This window comes from Coffea arabica, chromosome 3e (assembly GCF_036785885.1).
Source record: "Coffea arabica cultivar ET-39 chromosome 3e, Coffea Arabica ET-39 HiFi, whole genome shotgun sequence".
Lineage (NCBI taxonomy): Eukaryota > Viridiplantae > Streptophyta > Magnoliopsida > Gentianales > Rubiaceae > Coffea > Coffea arabica.
Window position 1 is genome coordinate 14491712 of NC_092315.1, and position 23299 is coordinate 14515010.

At 35.0% G+C, this 23299-nt stretch overlaps 3 protein-coding genes across 3 annotated transcripts; 1 reads left to right on the forward strand and 2 right to left on the reverse strand.

Moving 5' to 3' along the window:
* Window positions 1-6351: 6351 nt before the first annotated feature.
* LOC140038401 (uncharacterized) lies at window positions 6352-9358 on the reverse strand. The gene is made up of 5 exons (XM_072083746.1): window positions 9027-9358; window positions 8306-8529; window positions 7518-7651; window positions 7227-7434; window positions 6352-6998 (listed from the first exon to the last, which is right to left on the reverse strand). Exons 1-5 carry the CDS (start codon window positions 9356-9358, stop codon window positions 6352-6354), a joined length of 1545 nt encoding a protein of 514 aa, XP_071939847.1.
* A 7835-nt stretch (window positions 9359-17193) lies between these two features.
* Window positions 17194-19806, forward strand: LOC113737398 (amino acid transporter AVT1H-like). Its single transcript, XM_027264637.2, has 3 exons — window positions 17194-17547; window positions 17753-18360; window positions 19034-19806. Exons 1-3 carry the CDS (start codon window positions 17265-17267, stop codon window positions 19574-19576), a joined length of 1434 nt encoding a protein of 477 aa, XP_027120438.2. The 5' UTR covers window positions 17194-17264; the 3' UTR covers window positions 19577-19806.
* A 391-nt stretch (window positions 19807-20197) lies between these two features.
* LOC140038402 (disease resistance protein At4g27190-like) lies at window positions 20198-23003 on the reverse strand. The gene is made up of 4 exons (XM_072083747.1): window positions 21978-23003; window positions 21456-21896; window positions 20693-20821; window positions 20198-20269 (listed from the first exon to the last, which is right to left on the reverse strand). The coding sequence occupies exons 1-4, from the start codon at window positions 23001-23003 to the stop codon at window positions 20198-20200; spliced, it is 1668 nt and encodes a 555-aa protein (XP_071939848.1).
* Between the last annotated feature and the right edge of the window lie 296 nt (window positions 23004-23299).

Sequence of the window (23299 nt, forward strand, 5' to 3'; positions counted from 1 at the left end):
AAGTGGGCAGTCAATATTGAGGATAGGACTTGTTTATGCAGGAAATAGGATTTGACAGGGATAGTATGTGCTCATGCAATTTCAGTTTTGTGGATTGCTATAAAGGACCATATGCAGTACATTGATGACTGTTACAGTGTTAAAACATATATTAAATGTTATGACCCTTGCATTTTACTTGTGAATGGAGAGAATAAGTGGAAAGATGTAGATGTTCAGGCACCCCTCCCACGAACTTATGAAAGAGCACCAGGAAGACCAAAGAAACAGAGAAGAAAATCTACTGATAAGATACAACAAACAAAGGAGCATAGCAAGAAGGTGAGAAAATTTGGTCAAATCTGTAAATGCTCATTCTGTGGTGAGCAAGGCCATAACACACGGACATGTAAGGTTAGACAAGAAGCAGGTGCTGCAGCCAGTCAAATGAGTAAACAGGGGCAGAAAACACAAGCAAATCAAGATATGAGTCTCTCACAACTATATGACATGATGGTAGATAACCGTGTAAGTAATAATTCCTAATTTGTGTAAATAGATATAGTAATGATTGTAACATTGTAGCAACTAATGCATTTTATGCTTTGTTACAAGTTAGTGGCAATACTTCAAATACAAAGAAGACAAGAACAAAAACATCAAGAAAATCTGTTATAATTTTATTACTTAATGTACATTTAATTTATTGTTTCTTGTTAGTTCAATATTAGTGGTTAAATGCTAATGTATTGTAGGGAAATGGCACCAAACAAAGTGCAAAGCAAATAGATTCATCACAGAACAACTTAGCAATTGATGAATGACAACATAATATTTTCTGCCCCTACTGCTCAACCAAATCTCCATGAAGTTTTTGGGATCCTAAAAAATTTTGTGATACATAGCAGTCAACCAGTTGACCAAGAAGGATCTGTACCTTTTAGGATCAAAGATGTTCAAATCCACCTTACAATGACAAAGGGAAAGCCAACATCAACTAACTAATAATCTTGTAGCTAGTTTAATGTTGTTAATTGGCACCTTTTGAATGGTTGTGTTGCTGAATTTTAAATATGTTATTGTCATATTAGTAACTTTTGTACATTGGTATTTTGGAACTCATGTATCTTGAGAACAAGCCAGCATGAACATGACATTTTGAAGTTTGTAATTATTTCTGGCAAATGACAAAACAGTACCTATTTGATGGTTGTAATGAATTCTGAATGTATCTTTTGTACATTGATCCAAGTTAGCAATGAATTCTGCTTTTATCTTTTGGTACGTTACCATTTGTTTTGTTTTACTATTCAGCATTACATATGTGCTCTTCCAAATCAGGATTCATGATTTTGCTGTCAAATGATTCTTTCATTCAATCTCTCAAATTGAATTCATTGTCCGGAGATAACTCAATATTCATATAACTTGTAAATGAACTGTAAAAACACAGCTAAGTGATGGCAGATTGGAATATCCAATATATTCATTCATTCGAAATAAACATGTACTAGTCTGGTAGTAGATTACAACTTACACATTCACCCATTCCAACAAAAAAGATCAAAGAATCCAGATGAATGTCTTTCATCTCTAAGTTTAGATTGCAACAAATTAGCCTAACACTCAACACATTTTCCTTTCACCAATTAATACCAAGACTGTCCAAACTTCTGCCCTTTATAGCAACATAATAACCAGCAGAAGTACCAACAAGAAAATTGCCAATAATAATTTTCTTTCCCTTGCTTTTAGCCTCTCAATTGTCGCATTCTTAGAGTTCATGCTCCGCAGCAGTCTAGGAATTAGAGCTGTTGACCTTCTGCACATTATCAGATCATGCCATTCAAAATAATCGCATCCTTTTCCTTTGTCACCCTTCACAGCCAACATTATTAAACTTTAGCACAAAACTCAAAAATAGAGACAGAAAAGTCGAAATCAGAAGCAGAAACAACCATATCTTCTTGACTGCACAAGTGAAATATCTTCTCCCAAAATTGTTGTCTATCTAAGAAGTAACTATTATTGCTCGCTGCTTGCAATTGCAATTTTTCATTGGTTCCATGATGAGCTAAATTGAAAATAAAAGAAGTTCGATACAAAGTTTTGCCCAGAACTTGGAACTTTTTGCCAGAATGAGGACTTTTTCTTATCTAATTAGAATGGGATTGACATGCCTAGGGTTTGTTCTTGAGTTGGAAGAAAGAAGTAGAGGAAAGAAAGAAGTAGAGGACATTGCCATCCCTCTTTATTCTGTGATTTATTTCCACTAATGATTACTAACTACTTAATTAGTGAATTTTAGCCTTTTATGTCTTTGTTTAATAAGACAAAAGGCAAGAGAAAGTTGAAAATATTAAAAAAAATGCTTCAGAAATTTAAAAATTTTTAGGTGCCGGTACGTGATCTCACATGATTTGGTTCCGGTTGAAATTGAAGAAATTCCGTCAATTGTTCACTTTTGCACAAAATTGAATAGATTAGGGACCAAAATTAATTTTTGAAATAGATTAGGGACTAATTTCGTGCATAAACTATAGATTGGGGACCAAAATTACAATTCTCTCTAATTATAAAATATAAATATTTCTAAATACATTCTTTTACCAAATTAACAATTTGATAATGACTTTGTAGATTGATTTGTGATTAGTTTTGAATTGACTATTGGGAGTTATTTGTGATTTAGTTTTGTAATTTGATTTGTTTAAATTTGAAGATTGGATTTGTGATTGGTTTTGGATTTAGTTTTGGAATGTTTAAGTTTGGACATTTTCTTTCTAGATAAACTCGGATTCAATTTGAGACCCGTCGGACCCGGTTCAGGGACTCGAAGTTCAAGACTTGTCGGGTATATGGGTTGGGTCCAAGTCTACTACCTTAAAACGGGTCCGGGTCTGAAATTTTCAATTTCGACCCGAACCTAATCCGTTGACACCCGTATACCCTAGTGCCACGATACCAACTATATTTCTCTTAGTAGTAGTACTAAGTAGTAAATAGTACTACTGCTAACTTGCATCACCACTTCAATTGGGAATGCAAAAGCAAATGATAGAACATATTGTGAAAATGTTTTTTGCCCTTCACTCAAATTTGATTATTCTTATTTAGTGTTCCATGATCCAACTCGAATAAGAACCTCTAGTCCATAAAACAAGGCCACAAGAATTAATTGTCATTGATTCAAAACTCTAAGGAACTTATTGGCGCACCATATGACAATACCATGTGACAAATGTTGAGTCACAATAGTAGAAGGTTAAACTGTAGAAAAACAATTGATTTTAGTCACTAACTACACAAAATCCACACCCTCTTAGTGTCTATCATAGCATGAGGCATAACTAGATAAAAATTAAATACTCAAGGTACAATGTTATGCTGTGCATAAATACTAATTATTGTACATCACGTAAATAAATTTAGTTCTCCAAATTTAGTTTAAATTATATGATTAATAGTGATGCACCACATAACAATGTTAAACAGCGTATCATAGTCAATATTTTTTTGACTATGATTGGGTTGTTTCCTATTTCCATCTGTGAATTTTATTTTATTTTATTTTTCGCTAGTTTTTCAGGTACTGGTAGATATTTACATTCTTTTTGTATGGTTTTTGTGATAAATGATAATCTAATAAAGTTAAAAAAAGATGCCTTTATAACTTTTTTTGGACTACAAGATCCATAAGTAGGACAAGGGCAGAGTTGCTACAAGAATTTCCCCATTTGGAATATTGTGGGCTTATGCACTATGGCATATATCTATGGGTCTGTTTGAATAGTGGATTTTTGAGTATTTGTATAAAATTTTACTATAATTTACTGTAGAATTTGAAGAAAAACTTTTGTAGAGAAATTGAAAAGCTTTTTTATTTTTAATTTATTTTTCCTTTTCTTTTTATTTTTTTTTTGCCACCATCATTCCTTCAACTATCACTAGCCAACATTTTCGTGTCCACTACCTTTTTTTGTTTCACTCTTCTTTTCTCTCACTCTTCTCCTCCTCTTCTTCCTTTCTCTTATTCTCTTTCTTCTTCCATTGCCACTTCTCTCCTTTTTTCCCTTCCTTTGCGACCTTTGAGGTCATGGGAGGTAAGAAAGGGGAGGAAGGTGAAAAGAAAAGGTAGAAAGAAGAGAAACAGAGAAAGAAGAGAAAAAAAGAAGGGAGAGGGAAGAAGAGAGAAAGAGGGGAGAGTGGGAAGAGTAAATGGAAAGAGAGAAAAAAAAGAGGGAAGGTGAGGTGCTAGCATCAGCGATGGTAACGATAGGTAGTAGTGGTGGTTTTAGGAAGGGGCACCAGTAGTGAAAGTATAAATGGTTAGGGATGGTGGTGGTAGAAGAGGAAAATTGATGTGTGTTTTTGAGTATTCTAAGGTGTATATTTTAAAAACTTGTATGTTTTTAGAGGGTCAATATAGACAAAATTGTTAAAAAACTTATCTATCAAACACAAGGTAAAAAATTGGGGTGCCAAGCACACCCTATAGTATTGATGTGAGAATTGTTTAAATTTTACTTTTCTTTCTAGAAGTGCATAGACCGTACACAAGTATAGGAAGGATATGAGTATTGATCCCATATAGAAGATTAATCAACTTAACATAGTTTATCAAACTTTATTAGTTACTCTAATGATAATGTGAGCACATAAAATGACACTATATAGGGAGCATATGAGTATTGATCCCATACAGAAGATTAATGAACTTAACAAAATTTATCAAACTTTATTAGTTACGTAAAATGACACTTTGAAACATTTAGAAAAAGAAAAGAGAAGTAATAATAAGTAGCTCACAGGACTTCAAATTTCCTCCCTATTTTTGCTAGTAAAATAAATCGATTAATTGAGTTTTCTTTCTTTGGCTAAGTAATGATGTAATTTCTTAATATACATGATACTTGCCTTCAATAGTGATACCTATCATACCTATAACAATACTATACTCGTTTTAATAGTATAAAACTTGCTACAAATTCATTAGATTTTCTAAAATTATTTATTTTAAGTCTCAAAGGTGTACCTTTATTTTCTTGAGTCTACAATTTAGATTTTATAATTTTATTAACTGGTATTAAATGATGTAAAGGTAACAGTTTACTTGATGGCATGTGGCATGACCAAATTGTTATATGTTTGGCATTGCCAAACTGGAGAAATGATCAGGTGGGAAAGGATGATTAATATTTCTAAATTATTATGAAATTATCATTGGAGATAAATGTTTTCTCTGGAAATTATCTTTAACAACTTCATAAATGACAAGAACAATATGATAAGTCATTATTATCAGAAGCTAAGATGATGACTCACAGAGACTTATTCAGCATCTATTAGTTCTTATAAATATCAGGAATACATCACAATATATATTCATTTGATACTCATTCGATGCACTTTACTCTCTTCCTCAAGTCTCATTAATTGCTCATATTTGTGACTCTTAATTTGGAAACTGATTTGACTGTTAGAGTGACCCCAGGAATATGCCCCTGGTCCTCAGATAATTTGTTTCTTTTGCAAGTCTTTGTTATGAACTAAGGTGAATTCCCCCAATTAAGCCATGCATATGGTCTTTTCAGAAAAAAGAAGAAAAAAGAAGAATGAGATGAGAGCGAGTTATAAAGAGAGAAGAAGAAATGAAATTGTTATTGCAATTTTGTTAAGGACAAGCACGTAGGCCCTACATTTATTTACACAATCTGTTAGTTAGTCTCTAACCGACTTAACCACTTATTTAATTCTGCTAACAAAACTACATCGTTTTGCCTCCCTCAATTCAATTAGATTGATTCCATGATCCAATCATTCTATATCCTAACAATTCCTTCCCCATGAAATCAGACTTGTCCTCAAGTTTGGAAGTTAGGAAATTGATTTTCAATAAAAGACTTGTCTTCCTATGATGCTTCTTCATAGCTCAAATGGTTCCACTTGATCAAGAACTGAATGATAGGTTTTCCATCTCACGGAATAACTCTCCTCTTTAAAATAGTTTCTGGTTTCAATGGACACTAATCATGTTCGTCCAGCTTAGATGAATTGCTCTGTAATGGTCCCAATTTCTTCTTCAACAATGCGACATGAAACATAAGGTGCAGTCTTGCATCTGCTAGAAGTTTCAGCTTGTAGGCTATTGCTTCAATCTTTTTCTCTACCTGGAATGGCCCGTAATATTTGGCTAATAACTTGAGACACTTTCTTATAGCCACAATCTGCTATCTGTAGGGTTGCAACTTTAAAAATACCCAGTCACCCACAGAAAAGTTTCTCTCAGTTTTGTGCTGATCAGCATAGGGTTTCATTCTCTATTGAGCCTTTGCTAAATATTCTCTGATATAGCTTGAGATTCTACTTCTCTTAGACCGTATTGGAAACTACAGGTACGACTGAGTCCAAGTAGGGTCCTAGTGGTAGTGGTGTTGGTTTGTACCCAAAAAGTGCTTCAAAGGGAGTCATGTCAAGACTGGAATGATAAGTGGAGTTGTACCACCACTCAGCGAGGGATAGCCATTTTCTCCACTGTGAAAGAAGTTCTCCTGTCATGCATCTTAAGTAATTTTCTACACATTGGTTTAATCTCTTACTCTGGCCATCAGTTTGAGGGTGGTAGGATGAGGAATAATAGAGCTCAATTTCAACTATTTTGAAAAGTTCTTTCCAGAATCCACTGGTAAAGACCTTGTCTCTATCAGTTATGATAGACTCTAGTAAACCATGTAGTTTATAGATGTTGTCCAAGAAGACTTGAGCGACATTTTTAGCTGTGAAGGGGTGAATAAGCATCATGAAATGACCAAACTTGGTGAATCTGTCAAGTACTACCAATATAGTATCATACCCTTGTGATCTAGGTAGCTTTTCAATAAAATCCATAGAAATATGGAGCCATGCTTGTTTAGGTACTGGAATTGGCTGTAACAATCCAGGATAAGGAACATTTTTAGACTTGTTTTTTTGGCAAATATCATAGTTCTGTACAAAGGATATTACCCTTTGCTTCATCCCTGGCCAGTAGAACAGAGTCTTAAGTTTTTTCCAATAGTTTCTCTGACCAGAGTGACCACCTATTGCTGAAGCATGCAATGCCTGAATAAGTTGGCTCCTAATGTTGTTGGCATTTCCCACATAAATTCTGCCCTAATGCTTTAGAATTCCATCTAGTAAAGTGTAATCAGCATGAGAGTTGGGATCTAGTAATAATTGGGCCATAATATCTTGGCAATGTAGATCACCTTCATAGCTTCTCTGCAGCTCCTCAATCCATCCAGGCTTAACAGTTGTAATGGCTAAACAAGATCTAAGTGCCATCTTGGGTGTAGCTTCATGTCTTCTTGATAATGCATCTATCACCTGATTTTCAGCTCCCTTCTTGTATTGTATCTCATAATCTAAACCTAACAACTTAGTCATCCAATTATGTTGAATAGCAATGTTCAGTTTCTGATCCAAAGACATTTCAACGATTAATGATCAGTTCTTATAATGAAATGATTCCCAACTAGATAGTGCCTCCATTTTGTTACTGGCATTACTAAAGCAAGGAGCTCTTTCTCATAAACTGATAGTCCCAAATTTTTGATTGATAATGCCTTGCTTAAAAAGGCAATGGGGTACCCTTCTTGCATGAAAAATACGCTAATGCCTCCCCCACTAGCATCTGTTTCAATTATGAAAGGTTTCTTGAAGTCTGGCAACTAAAGGATTAGAGCTAAGCGTATCAATTTTTTTAGATGCTTAAAAGAGTCTTGTGCCTTGCTATTTCATTTAAAGCTGTCTTTCCTCAGTAACTCAGTAAGTGGTTTACATAGAAGATTATAATATTTTACAAACCTTCTGTAATAACCTGTGAGACACAAAAATTCCCTTAGCTCTTTCACTAATTGAGGTACAGGCCACTGTAAAATGCTATTGATTTTAGAGTAATCTATGCTGACCCCTTTATCAATGATGTTATGTTCCAAATAATCAACCTTCTTTTGAGCAAAAACACACTTAGACCTCTTTACATAGAGTTGATTTTTTCTCAAAATACCCAATACAGTCCTTAAGTATTACACATGAGCTTCTAATACAGGACTATATGCCAGTATATCATCAAAGAAGATCAAGACAAATTTTCTCAGATATGGTTGAAATACTTGGTTCATTAATGACTGGAATGTTGTTGGAGCATTTGTGAGCCCAAAAGATATGACTAGGATTTCAAAATGCCCATAGTGAGTTTAACAAGTTGTCTTGAAAGTATCTTGGGGTTTAATCCTGATCTAGTGGTATCTTGCTGTGAGATCTAATATAGTTTTGAAAACAGAACCAGTTAGTTCATCCAATAATTCATCTACATTAGGTATTGGAAACTTGTCATTGATGGTTATCTCATTCAGCTTCCTATAATTCACACAGAATCTCCAAGTTCCTTCCTTTTTCTTGACTAACAATACAGGAGAAGCAAAGGGACTGTTGTTGTATTTGACTATATCTTTTTGAAGCATCTTCGCAACCTGCTTCTCTATTTCCTCGTTGTGATAGTGAGGATACCTGTAAGGCTTCAGTTTAAATGTTGTGCCTCTGGTTTGAGATGTATCTCATGGTCCACATTTCTGCTTGGAGGTAAGAAACTTGGGGTTTGGAACACATGTTCATATTCCTGTAGCAGTTCCATTACTTCCTATGGCACAGGCTCTGTTCCTTCTTCTGCATTAGTTTTAGAGTTCAATGCCATGCACATCTGTCTTTTGTAGTCAATGAATTTCCTCAAATCCCTCCCTCTGATCAAATCTAGATCACAATCCTCTACTTGTCCATGCAAATGAATTTCGTTCCCTTCATTATGTAAGGATATCCTGAGCTGCTGAAAATCAAATGTAATGGAATTGAAATGTGTCATCCAATCCACTCCAAATATTATATCCCATCCCCCTAATTCCATCACCTTGAGGTCAAATCTGAAATTGTGTCGATTAATCCTCTAGTATAAATTGGGACATATAGCATTGTTGGATACACATGCTCCATTTCCCATGATGATAGAAAACAGTTGGTCAACCCATTTGTAGTTAATGCCCATTCCAATGACCAATTCACTATTGATATAGCTGTCAGAACTTCCAGTGTCTACCAGTATCAGCACCTCTTCACCATCTAAAATACCTATCAGTGTGATTGTCTTTCTTTTCAAGGCCTCAGATAAAGCATGCAAGGATATTTCTATAGCTTGTCCGGGATTTCCTGTCTGTTCATCCTGTTCTCCTAATGCATCTTCAAATGTAGAATCCTCCTCATCTTCTAGTATCATATAGTTTGCATGTCCTACCTTACATTGGTGACCTATCCCATAACCTTTCTCCACATTTGAAACACAGTCCATTACTCCTTCTTTAGTGCATCTCTTGTGCTGAGATCTTTCTCAATTCCTTTCTATCCTCTTGTGAATTTCTAAATTTAGGATGTTTGAAAGTACTATTGACAGGAACTTTATATGTGTTACTACCTGCAACTATTGCATTCCCCCTTGTTATACCAAATTTGCTCTCCACTAGATGTTTGGAATTCTCTCTGGAGCTTTTATTTTGCACTTTTAGTGAGTACTCTTGCTATTGGGACAACTCGAAAGCTTCAGTTAATGTAGCAGGCTTCAACATCCTAATCATAGGTTTGATTTCCTCAGTTAACCCACTTATGAAGCTAGAAATGAAGTAGTTTTAATCAAGATTCCGATTCTTAATCATCATCCAGGGTTTCAGTTCTTCAAATTTCTCTTGATATTCTTCAATACTGCCTTTTTGTTGTAATTTGTTAAATTCTTCCACTACATCCTGGCAAATTCTGTCAGTAAATCTCCTACACAGTAGCTCTCCTAATTTTGCCCAACATAATCTAGGTTTCTCAATTTTTATGCCCTAGAACCACTTATCAGCTTTTCCTTCTAAATACATTTCTATTACTTCAACTTTCTAGTCTTCTGGAATTTGATAGTTTAAAAAATATTTGTTGCATTTGTACAACCAATCCCTAGGATTTTCCCCAGTGAACAACTATAAATCGATCTTAGGTGGATTTGGAATTTGAGACTTACTCTAATCTCTCTTGAAGAATTTTTGAGGCTTTCCTTCAGCTTGCAATCTTTGATGAGCTAGAGGAGTAGGCAAAATTGGCATCTGATCCACCATCTTTCTTCCTTCTCCTTCTGTTGCCTTGTCCTTCCCAGGAGTCATCTTAGACAAAAGTGTGTTGAACTTTTGTTCCAAGAACTTATTGAAATTCTGTTCCATTCTTGTTGGAAGATTCTCCATCCTTTTATTGTTCTCTTCCAATTCCATTTTTAGATCATTCCTAAGCTGTTGTTGCTCAGATTGAGATGAGTGCAGAGATTCCACCAATTCTTGAAGATTATAGCACAATTACTAAATTTTTTCATTATTCTTTTTTCACATTGACTTAGAAACACTAGTATTATTCACTATATTAAAAACTCTATATTATATATAAGATGAGGGTTAGGTTTAACCCTTCAAACCTTAACTAGTAAAAAGTCGTATAATATATGTTGGTATGCATATAATAAAAAAAATTTTGTATTTTGTATATTTCAAAAGTATTTGAACTTAAATTTATACTTTTCAACTAACCGTATAAAACATATAATAAACTTTTGATGTAATATACTTCAATTTTTTGACAACGTTTTAAAATTTGTGTAGGGATAATCTCATGCCTTTTGAATTATATGCAAAATAATAACGGTGCATATCATAATTTTGATAGATTTTTGAATATAAACTTAAGGTGACAAAATTGTGGTTAAATTAATATTTCATGTATAAGGACAAGAGTTAAAATTGGTAATAGTGGCGGACTTAGGACCTATAACCAATGGTGGCAATCTGTATCCATAAATTGACATATTTTTGTCTATTTTGAGTTTAGGGGCAAGTGGTGGCAGTCTATATCCTTTTTTTGATAGAAAAACTGGAAAATTTTATTAAAGTGAAGACAGATCCGCAGTAATTGCGGAAGAAAGAAAAGATGGTGGAGAAAATCTCCAACTACAACTATCTGAAATAGAACTAGCATTCCTAGCTAATAAAAGAGCAGGCACATTTAGATTCCTAGGAACACAATTAGCCTCCCAACTCCAAAGTGAAAAATTCTGTAAACTAACAAAGATATCATCTAATAGCACTCCGTAGGCTGAATAATCAGATTCCATATTTTTAACCATGTTGATGATCTTTAAAGAGTCACCCTCCAAAACAATCTTAGGAACCTTTAACTGAAGTACCGAGGAAAATGCAGATTTTGTAGCTTAGGCTAAAGATACCTAAGATTTTGTGAGAAATACCTGCAACAAAAGTTGCCCCATTCATCCCTCACAACAACTCCAATTCCAGAGTAGCCATCTTCATAGAATATTGGACCATCAAAGTTGGAAACTTACAAGCAGCTTTTTCCAATGAAGTTGAGCAGTGGAAAAGCGTATTGGAATGTTTGGAGATGTGTTTGTTTCATGGTATTTCTGTAAGAAATTGATAAAAAGAGACCAAACTGAGAGGGTCACGATAGGAACCATAAAATAATGCACCATTTCGGTTAAGTCATAGATTCCAAAGAATTATGGCTACCAATTCCATGTCTCACTTTTTAAAAAACGAAGAAGGCCAGGCAACCAGGACGAAACTTGATTGGCAGAGTCTAATTTTATCTTTATTGTAAGAAAATTGAGGGCCCAAACTTGAATTGCTATGGGACAGCACAAGAAAAGATGATTAACATCTTCAATAGGGGCCTTACATAAAGAGCAAGTAGGATCAAGATAGACTCCGACTATTCAACTTGGAAGTTGTAGGTAGAATACCTTTGCAAATTCAGAGGCAGTTTGTATCCTTAAATTGACATATTTGTTGATTTATTCAATTCCCATTTAATTTTGTATGCTAATAACTTCAAAACAATTGCAATAGAGAAAAAGTCTAAAAGAATATTGGTGTATTAGGGGCACATGTTTGGGGAGATTGAAATTTCAAAATATAAATGGGCAATACCAAGGAAGAAGGATTTTTTTTTTAAAATATAGAGGGTGCAATCATAAAAAAAAATTAAAAAATTTCAAACTTTTCAAGCCTATTATATATTTTTTACAAAATTGAGGGGGAAGGGGAAGGGACAATTGCCCACCCTTACAACATGGCTTTGCCAATGATTGTTAATGTAATATAATCTTTAAAAATTGTTGTAAGGATCAAAGACAACCTAAGAGGGGGGTGAATTAGGTAGTTTAAAAACTGGCCAAGTTGGGAGTCACTTTTTGAGTGCTTGCCCTCTTTTTTAAAAAAATCACACAATGGAGCAATTGATGAGAAAACACAAGTACTTGTGAGTAGAAGAGATGAACAATTTATATATCAAGACAGTAAGTAAAAGAGATAGAGTATCAAACCAAATACCAAACTCCTCTTAAGTTTGAATATCACTTTATAGAGCAAGTTTCTTCAAGTTGATCAACTTACAACCAATCTTTTGTGTACAAAGGAAGGATCACTTCCTCCTTGCCCCAAGCCACACTTGGTCAAGCAAGGAAGTTTTACTATCACTCAGATAACCCTCACGAAATTACACTATTGAAGTAATTGAATCACACTAGAAAAGCTTATCGAAAATTACACAACTAAGAGTACAAATCTTCTTTGAAGAGTATTTTCACACTAAAATCACTCTAGATCTCATGTAGTCTCAATGTGCAAAGTTACTTTGAAATGGTTGACTTTGTTCTATTTATATGGAACCAAAAAGTTCCTCAATTAATGCTTCCAACGGATAGAAGGCAGCTGAAGAGTCAACTAGCTGTCGGTAGTGTCGGACGTCCGGTAGACCAACTTCTTACGTCCGAACGTAGGTAGTGAGCTTAAGAAATTTTCTTGAATTATTTCGGATGTCCGGTACCTTCAATGTATGCGTCCGAAGGTAGGAGGTGAAATTGAGAATTCTTCTTCAATTCTTTTCGGACATTCGATGCCTCCAAGACTTTGCGTCCGAAGTGTCGCAATGCTTGTCGAACGTCCAGTGCTCTGATGATGTGCGTCCGATTGAGGTCAGTGAGTTTAGAGGGAATGACTCAATATCTTCGGACGTCCGAGGGTGAAGTTCTTTATACGTCCAAAGTTGCGCAAAGGTTGTCGGACGTCCGATCCAGTCTTCTTGTGCGTCCGACAGCAGTTTCAGCATCCTTTATGCTTAATTTTTGAACCTGTTTTGCTCCATTTCTAAAAGGGTCTATTGAGAGAACATTAGTAACATCCATTTGTTTTGTAATCATCAAAAGCTACGGACTGAGATAAACAATTGTAATATTTTAATCAATATTTTAGTTTTGTGACTTTCAAATATAGTCGTACTATGCATGTGCAGTTTGTATATATAATTTTATTGAATTCATATTTTTTTGTATCGAACTTTTAATCACATCTTTGAAGAAAAATTGAATGATATGCATATGTACAATATTTCATATTATGTGCATTCCGTATTTTGCTAACTATGCTTTAAACTAATTAATTAAAAACAAAAATGGTGATGTGTCTAAAACAGCCGCATATAGAAACATATTACTAGTGTAAAAGTTTTAGAATAGAGGTTTTTTTTTCAACCAAAACCAGAAAATTCTAAAAAAGCGGTTGAGTTATTTTTGTCACCAACGTGAGATGTCTCACTTACTACAAAAACCTTAAAGGAAAGGCAATACCTTGGTAATTGTAGTTCTTTCCCATGTCAAATTTCCCTTGCTGACAAGTGGCAAATCTCCACCGGTATTGGGATGCTCCCATATTTGCACAATTAGATTTTTATGCCACTTTAATATGTCAAAAATATGTGCTCAAACAAGCGAACACATTAATTCCCAAGTGACGTCAATGACTTCTGAATTCCTGAACATCATAAAACGAGAGTGAAAGGAATCTACAAATTTTCAACAACAATTCTTTCTCAGGTGGATCCCATCTCATTTTCCCCTAACAGTAGAATTGAACAAATGAAAGCAAAGTGCATAATCAAATATTCCCAAGGAACAACTTATCCTTTGTAAATCAACATGTCAAATCTCATATTTCAACAGGCGTGCTATCTTCTACCTCTTCCAATAAGGGTTGGGGGGGGGGGGGTGTCTCAAATTTGATACGATTCTTTTGGCATCATTTTGTCGTATTGCACTACAGTTATGTGAACTCCAACAATAGACAGCGGAAAGACATTCATGGCGTACAAAAGAGGAGAATTAGCATGGATGCATGCTTCCTTTTCCTTTCTCTTGGGAGCCATGTATTTTGAATGGAATCTAGAGTACCTAATTACACTGTAGATTTGGTGCAGGAAGGCAATCTTTTATGTTGGGATTGGATTCACAAATGATGATTTAGGATCCACTATGTGTCACACTCATATGTCGTAAGTAACCCCTTTTTCTTTTAATTTTATTATGTCAGAGAATCAACATATGTTCAAATTCCTCGTGATTCATGAATTAAGTAATGACTTATTCCACTTTCATTTTTCTAAAATTAAGTATTGTTGAGCCATCTTGCCAAAAAATTTAAAAACAAAAAGTATCCTTGTAAGAGAATAAAGGGATTTAACCAACGGTATCAATTTGGTGGGATGTGCTTCTATTCCTTCTCTTGCTTTCTTCCAAGAACCATCTCATTCAAAGAGAGCAATAGGCGGCCTTCTGATTATGATTAACGCGTTATGATGTGAGCAGTTGAAGGAGTTACATGCACCAACTTCTTTCTGATGGAGAACTAGGACTGATTCCATTGTATACGTACCCTCAACCTCGGCGTTCATTGGCAATTTTAACCATCTATTTGAAATTCTTAAGGATTATTTAGTAGTTTTGACTATTACATATTGTGTTATATTGCCCTTATTTCTTATTAAGTCTAACAAATTCATTGAGATTTGGTGCACTAAATATTTCTTGTGATATTGAAGATATAGTAATTACATTCATGATCTAAATAGTTTTATCTTAAACCTGAAATAGACTTCGACGATGTTTTTTAACGTATACTAACCAAAGATATTGGTGGTGCAGCATAATGTAGTCTAGAAAAGTTCATTGTACATTACACATTGCAGATTGTTTGGTTTCCATGCAATATACTTGGTGTCAATAAGAAAAGAATCCTCAATTGGTTCTCTAACTTTTTGCTTGATTATGTCATTATACTTCCTCAGCATGACGATGCCATAAATGTCTTGGTACATTTTTAACCGTTAAAATTCTCGAGTTGCAATTTCCATAGAATCTGCTAGTGGAGACAGGCAGCCCATTGCCACCCCCCTTATCTGACGTGGAATAATATACACAAAATTATATATATATAATATGGATTAATATTTTATATACTGACAGTATATACATTTTTAATATTAGATGCATGACACATAATTCGAATATAAATTTGAAATTCAAATTTTACACATTTGTCGTGCATTCAACCGTGATAGTTTATACACTATCAGTATATATAAGATTTAATATATATATATATATATATATATATATATATATATATATGCACACACACACTCTCTCTCTCTCTCTGTAATCTGATGTTGAAGATGCTAATTACATCTCATAGAATCTTGGAGTAGTGCTTAGAACAATCTATTCTATTTTGTCCCCTTTGTTCTCTCTCCCCTTTTTAGGTCCAAATTCATTGAAAGAACTACTACTTTTTTTTTTTCCAGAGAGGGATAGAATTTAAAAAGTGAGATGGAAGAAAGAAGGAATTTGAACTTAAGACCTCTGAATTCTGGAGTTTAAACCTTAAGTATTAGATGAAGATCTTCTGGACAAAAAACTACTGCTGCTACTTCTTCTTCTTCTTTCTTTTGTTTTTTGAGTTACAATTACGTATATCATTCATTCATACATTGACAATGAAACTTTTGCCTCACACAATGTGGGGTAAGACTTCCACAATCCTGATAACTGGAACGAGTGACTTTACCATATTAAAAAGCATGTAACTCCTATAGCTTCATGATTCTTTTCCTCCCATATAGGACTTTGATATTCCTTGGGACAACCACTAGTACAATTGTTGGCAAACTTCATCTTGATTTTGAGAGATGTCAAGTCTACATCTCTTCGTCATTGTAACTTCAACATTTTCTTGTACAAGTTTTAATTAAAATTCTACAAATTTAAAATGCAGAAAATGCAAGGAATTAGGAGTGAGGTTATGTATTTAGCCTTTCCTCTTAAGTATTGAGTATTTAACGACCTAGTATCATATACTTTCTCTACAAAAATAAAGAAATAAAAAGAAAAATTAACAGGGCCAAAAAAAATTGATGCTAAAAATTATTGATTTGACTGCTGGAAAAGGGCAAAAATAATTAGTGAATACATTTGTAACTATCAAATTGGTAGAATTCATTTTAATTGATTTTTACTAGTTTTATTAAATATAACCTACAGTTAAATGACTTTACTGGACCTGACCAAAATCAACTATGGTCTGACCATTTCAACCGAATGATCTGGTTCTTCCTTAAAAACATGTCAAATCTTAGACAAATATAAAAATGGGAGGACTGAATTTCACGAGTCAAATGTTTGAGGGGGCAGAATCTAATTTTGTTAGCGATCTATTTGAAAAAACCAAAATTTAATGATAAAATTTTAAAAAATTTTCAAATGTAAGCTGTTTACCCCACCGTCGTCGTCAGCTAGCTTGTGACACTGGGAAGGGGAGTGGAGTATCTTGCATTCTTCTTACAAGCATGAATATGCTAATGATAGTGGAGCTATTACTATTCATTCATCATTTTTTTTTCTTTTTTTCCCTTCTCTTTTACATGTTGGGATTTTTTTTTAAGAGGTCGAGACTCCGGAAATTAGATGCCGTGGATTTAAATACCTATATTCCCTCCTCATTTCTTAAGTCCCACCCTTTTCCAACTGAAAAAGAATTTAAAAAAATCCTTCTTATCAATAATCCCCATGGAAGAATATTTAATAGCAAGATTCATGTAATTGACCAAGAAATAGTAATTGAAAATGTAAGAGAAAAAAGATAGAAGTTCAGATTCTTGCATTTGGGAAGTTAGGCTTGAGGAATTTAAGAATATTATAAATTTTAAGCTATAAATACACCCATGTCATCCCTTGGTTATCAAGCTTGGGAGAATATTTCTGAGGTCATATAGCTTGGAGAATTAACCTCTTATTTGCACATATTATCCATCCAAGAACTTAGATAAATACAATGTGGGGTAAGAATTGGAAATCCAGTGGCAAATTACCTTGCCTGGATTCTGATTGTTTACCTCATCATCATCATCATCATCATCAAATTGCAAATGCAACATGCAATGAAGAAAAATTAGCTGAGGAAACATCCAATGGCTTGGATGCTTGTGCAAAAGAAAGCAAGCTGAACTTTGAAGAAACTGCCAAAGACGTGGAAAGTTTGGCTGATCAGAAAGCTTTAGAGGAAAACAACTGCTCTTTTCTTCATGCTGTCATCAACATGATTGGAATGCTTATAGGTACGTGTCATTCTATGCATTTCATCTATCATCAATGCAATTAGTGCATGAGATAATTCAAGAAATGAACCAAGCATTGTATCACATCACTGCATAATATATTGCGTTATATTTGAATGTAGTTATAGTAACTGTATATAAGTATTAGCCACAGTTTTTTCAAATTGTACTGACTGGTGTTGATATTCGTGCGTTGTTTTTGCAGGTCTAGGGCAATTATCAGCTCCATATGCTCTAGAAAATGGAGGATGGACTTCTGCATTCCTGCTTGTAGGACTTGGGATATTATGTGCATATGGTTCTCATTTACTTGGAAAGTGTCTAGAAAAATATCCAAAATCAAGAGACTACAAAGATATTGGGCAGAATGCATTTGGAGCAAAAGGAAGAATTATAGTAGCAAGTTTCATCTATGCTGAAATTTTCATGGCCCTTGTTTCTTATACCATTTCTCTACACGACAATTTGGCCACAGTTTTTCTAGGCACACACCTAAAATTGTCATGGACAAATTTAACAACATCTCAAACCCTCACAGTTTTGGCTATATTGGTTGCACTTCCAAGCCTATGGCTAAGAGATCTTTCTTCAATTTCTTTTCTTTCAACTGCTGGTATTCTCATGGCACTTCTGATTTTTGTAACTGTGGCATGCACTGCCATTTTTGGAGCTGTGAAAGCTAATCACAGCATACCAGCACTCAAGCTCCACAATATTCCTGCTATATCTGGACTTTACATCTTCAGCTATGCTGGTCATGTTGTTTTCCCAAATCTACATGCAGCCATGAAAGATCCTTCCAAGTTTACAAAGGTACATTAATTGAAGTATTTCATTTATCTGTTTTTATATTTTTTGAGGCAAGACTTTTTTTTTTTTTTTGCATCTTTTCTCCTTTTTGGTGAACATTTTTTGGACATTACCATAAGTGGAAAAAGTGACAAATGTGGGGAATGACATACTTCTTCTCAAATCGACATTTTTTGTCATCAAGGAACTAATAGCAATATTTGCATGTAATCAACACCAAATTGGTAATCTAAATGAATAGGGTAAAAACCATAAAACATATAATTTTTAAAAATTAAAATCTTAGCATCACAAAGCTCCTAAAAGGATCCTAGAGCTACCCAAAATCTTGTGCAAAGAATTCTACATTCATGTTTGCCAGTTTTCAGGCACTTACATTGCTAAAATATCCAAAAAAAAAAAAAAAGCAGCATTGAGTGATTGTTGTATAACCACTGCATGAGCCCCACAAGGACTTTGGTAAAAATAGTAGCTCTAAGGTTCATTCTTAATTTGCAGTCACATCCCTCTGTGCCACTAGTGCTGGAAATTGTAAGGTTCTCTTTTTTCTTTGAGTAAATATCTCTGGGAAATTCATATTATTCATTTCTTTAAATGAATTTTCCTTCAATAACTAGGCTTTATTTTAGTTTATTTCCTCAATCTGCCTGTAAATTTGGTAATCTTGCTTTTACAGGTAACCATTGTCAGTTTCTCATTGGTCACAGTTCTATACACATCTCTAGCTTTCATGGGAGCTAAGATCTTTGGCCCTGAAGTGAATTCCCAGATCACTCTAAGCATGCCTAGAGCTCTTATTTTGACTAAGATTGCACTATGGGCAACAGTGCTAACGCCAATGACCAAATATGCACTGGAATTTGCACCATTTGCGATCCAACTAGAGCAGAATATTCTTCCTCGTTCAATGAAATCCAGAACAAAGATGATCATAAGGGGAAGTGTTGGCTCAATTCTACTCCTAGTGATACTAGTACTGGCTCTGTCTGTGCCGTATTTTGAGTATGTTCTAAGCCTTACAGGTTCCCTAGTAAGCGTGGGAATTTGCATGATCTTTCCTTGTGCCTTCTACATAAAGATATTCTGGAATCAGATATCAAGGCCTACCTTAATTCTGAATATGATTCTCATAGCATTTGGCACACTTCTTGGAGCATCTGGAACCATTTCATCTTCTAGGTTGCTTCTGCAAAACTTACGGAGAGCTCATTCAGCCTAGTGATTACTTGGTTAGGAAGGCCTGTGCAAGATTCTAATTATTCCCATCCCTTTTCGGAAGGAATAAAGAGAACTAGAAAGAGATATAGAGAAAATTTCTGCTAAGTTCTGGGATATTGTTGTGCTACACAGCTGTGTTTGAGAAATATATGAATATCAGCCCAAGTGAGATGTATTCCACAATGAACTGCTTTGCTTATGCGTATGCTATAAAGGATAATATTTAGTCTCTGTTTATCCAATTTGATAGCTTATCAGGCACAGCAACTAATTTAGAGCACTTAAATCATTCTTATGAAATGAATATGAGGCAATATCAAGCTGAGGATCTGCTGCTCTTTTTGTCTCCTAACAGAATTTTAGATCTGACTGAGAACAATATTTCCTTTAGCAGATTGGTAAAAGGGCTGAGCAAAAGGAATCAACCAGATAAAACATAACAACCATGAAGAATGAAATAGAAATGTTATTTATGCTTTTAACAAAGTTATGAATGTTTATCCAGCTCTAAGCAGTCCAATGAAAACAATACAAATTTAAAATTTCAAAAGAAAAAAAAAATAAAAGGAGCCCAATTAGATTCCTTTCTCTTACACTGTCATGTTTCCTTTATAATTTAGTGTCATTTCCCCCTTCCAAGGAGGCAAGTCATTGCCAAATGTTCTTCTATCTCATCCAGAGCATCATACTTTAGCTAAAAATATATTCTATTTAACAGTGGAAACTCAAAACCTAGACTTCTACCAAACTTTCCCAGCAACACATATATGGCACATGAGTTTGTGAATTGAATTTTAACCACATAAAGGCTTTGGATATAACATTAAGATTGGTTCAATAATTCTCCAGAGTAGAAAAGATAAGTGATTGCAAACAATTTTAACCTTGTAACGAAATATATCCATCTTATGATAATCCAAGTGAACTATGAATATTTTGTAATGCAGCTTTGATCTTAACGGTGCTTATTGCTAATTTCAACCAGCCATTCAAAACCACTTGCTCAGGTACCATGGATTTTTTGAGAAGAAAGCATTATCAGAGAAATAGGGGAATGATCCCCTGCTTACCAGAAATATCTAAAACAAAACTCAGTTCGTATAATAAGCACTATAACCATCTGAATATGCAGACACCGAATGTAGAGATTTGGATGTTCACTGTTCTGAGTTGCTTCAAGATATTCACTATGCTTGAGGAGAAGTTCTAGCTCCTGATGCTTGTCCTCTAAATAGGTTGCTCTTTCCTGAAGAAAACGAAAAAAAAGGTCAGACCATTGAATCTTGTTTTAAAATCGTCTATGCCCAACAATAATCCAATGTAACCACAAAGGAGAAGTTAGGATCACCTTAAACCAAACATAGATAGTATGTAGCTTGATAAAACAATCAGAAGCATGAGGTTTTATTCTTACTGTGGTTGATTGCTTCATTTTTGGACGTATAAAGCTGAATGCTTAAATTGCTGAGTTCGCTAATCACAAACCTTAATGGCTTCACCCTTTCTTCTGAAATATTGTGATTACATTAATTACTCCCCTAGCGAAGCTGGCATTAAATTCAACATGCATGGAATACAAAGTGTAGAGATGCTATGCTAGTTATCCGCTATATCATTTGGGCCTTGTGTAGATATACCTGCATTGCACTTTAAGGAATATCGGTAATGGCTTAGAGATTGATACCTGGTTATGGTTTTGATGTTACGTCTATTTAGTTAATGATGCTACAAAAAGAAATCTTTTTACGTGTAGATTATTGATGGAAACATTTTATAATGAGAATGCATAAACATGTAATCATTTGAGGTTTCCATACCGGTTATTTTGAAAGTTGTTCATCTGATGTGCCATAAGCTGCCTGCTTTCAAATTTGTCCAACCTTCAGTTTTGGTGCATGTCCCACACCATATTTTTGGGGGTCAGAATTGAACTCTTCCATGTCAGGACACTTCTCTAAAACCACTCGTTCCAGGGATGGTAGATCAACAGAAAAAGACATTGCACAGAGTCTATTTATGTTAGACATGTCTTTGATCTTCATGCTGTATAGTTCCGGCAGTGAAATTCTGTTGTCTTCAGTGTCTTCTTCTCCTTCCTCATCATGGCTTATTAGTTCAACCATATCCTCACAGCTGCTAATGTTTATTTCTTTGAGCTGTTGAAGATATCGAGCCTCAGCAACTGAAAACAGCTTTCTCAGCCTTGAGCATTCACTCACCTCAATAATCCTGAGGTTTGGAAAACAATTATGCTGATATTGATCAACTGATACATCTGGCCTTTTCTCGACAATGCTTTCTAACTTGTTGCACCAGTTTATCTAAAGAACTTCCAGTTGCAGCAGATTTTGAGCAATTGAATATGGAAAGATAACTTTTAGGCTCCCGCAGCTGCTGAGCACAACAACTGTTAGTTTTGCAAGGCGCACTGAAGGAGGAAGTGGTTTTACCCCTCCTCTTCTCCATATGGTTCTCAAACTCTCCAGACCGTTTAACTTTATAATTCTAAGATTAGACAGAAGTAACTGTTGATTCTCAGAACTATTGTTGCCAAGGTCAAATATACTCGACATTTGCTCGCACCATGTTACTTCAACTTCTTCCAAACTCAGTAGCCGCTGGAGTAATGTGGCGGTGATTGCTATCCACATCCGCTTACAATTTAGAATTTTTAAAAACTTTAACTTGTGCAGCGAACCAACTGGAAGTAATTTTGGACATATAACGAACAATTCGTTCATAAGTTGAAGATGTAAACTTTCCAAAGCTGCCAAGATTGCAGGGGCATCACTTGCAGGTTGGTTCATGGATAACAGAAACGAGGTTTCCATACAAGCAACGACCTTAAGATACCTTAAGTTGTTTAAGGTCCCCGGATCAACATCTAAAATACTACTTATCATTTCATCATACAAGCAGAAAAGTCTCAAATCTTCTGTGTTCTGAAGTATGTCCTTCACTCCTTCAGGTATTGAAGTCTTAATTTCTCGGAGAGACAGGCTTCTTGAGTTTGGGTAACATGTCACTGAATCATACCCTTTACCAATAACTATCTCAAATTTTTGTACGTTAGGTATATGAAATTGTCTGGGAACCGATTCAGGATTGGATACTTGGACACATAAAGTAGTCAAGTGGGACAAGGATCTTAATTCTGAAAGACATGCTTTACTTGTGTCTTCAACCATCCCTTGAATTGCCCACTGATGAAAACTCTCCCACATGTGGAGTTCTTCTAATCGACACAAACGCGATATCAGGGTTGCTGGAACAGTCTTGAGCTTTTGGCAGAAGTTTAGGTCTAACAACCTCAGGTTGACTAATTCTCCAATCTCATTTGGTAATTTTTCGATATCACATCCATAGAAGCCATGGTTCAAAGTCACGGTTGCGGTTGCGGTCACGGTCGCGGTCGCGGCCCGGAACATTCCACATCGGTCTCGACATATCGGTCGCGATCTCAGTGAGACGCAAATTTTAAAGTATTTAATATTCTAAAAATTGTTAATAATATAAAAAAGTATGCTAAATAAAAATAATTAAAAAATAGCAAAAGAAACGGCCAAGTCAATCCGTCGCGGTGTGACTCGACTGATTTCTCGTCTTGACTCGGGATAACTCGGAGTGAGTCGGAATGACTTGGCCGAGTCAATCCGTCGCGGTGACCCACTCGGCTGATTTCTCAGCGAGTCAAGTATTTCGGTATCGTTTCGTCACGGTATCG

Excerpts from the sequence above, each read along its gene's own strand:
- LOC140038401 (XM_072083746.1), bottom strand. The coding sequence starts at position 9,358 with ATGGACTGTGTTTCAAATGTGGAGAAAGGTTATGGGATAGGTCACCAA. Across the intron at positions 7,652-8,305 it reads ATTATTGGATGAACTAACTG|ATGCTAGTGGGGGAGGCATT; the intron begins GTTCTGTTTTCA and ends TAATTGAAACAG. Across the intron at positions 6,999-7,226 it reads GCTGCAGAGAAGCTATGAAG|GGATGAAGCAAAGGGTAATA; the intron begins GTGATCTACATT and ends TCTACTGGCCAG.
- LOC140038402 (XM_072083747.1), bottom strand. The coding sequence starts at position 23,003 with ATGTTCCGGGCCGCGACCGCGACCGTGACCGCAACCGCAACCGTGACT. Across the intron at positions 21,897-21,977 it reads TTGCAAAACTAACAGTTGTT|ATAAACTGGTGCAACAAGTT; the intron begins GTGCTCAGCAGC and ends GAAGTTCTTTAG. Across the intron at positions 20,822-21,455 it reads GACATGCACCAAAACTGAAG|GAAAGAGCAACCTATTTAGA; the intron begins GTTGGACAAATT and ends CGTTTTCTTCAG.
- LOC113737398 (XM_027264637.2), top strand. The coding sequence starts at position 17,265 with ATGTGGGGTAAGAATTGGAAATCCAGTGGCAAATTACCTTGCCTGGAT. Across the intron at positions 17,548-17,752 it reads CATGATTGGAATGCTTATAG|GTCTAGGGCAATTATCAGCT; the intron begins GTACGTGTCATT and ends TTGTTTTTGCAG. Across the intron at positions 18,361-19,033 it reads ATCCTTCCAAGTTTACAAAG|GTAACCATTGTCAGTTTCTC; the intron begins GTACATTAATTG and ends TTGCTTTTACAG.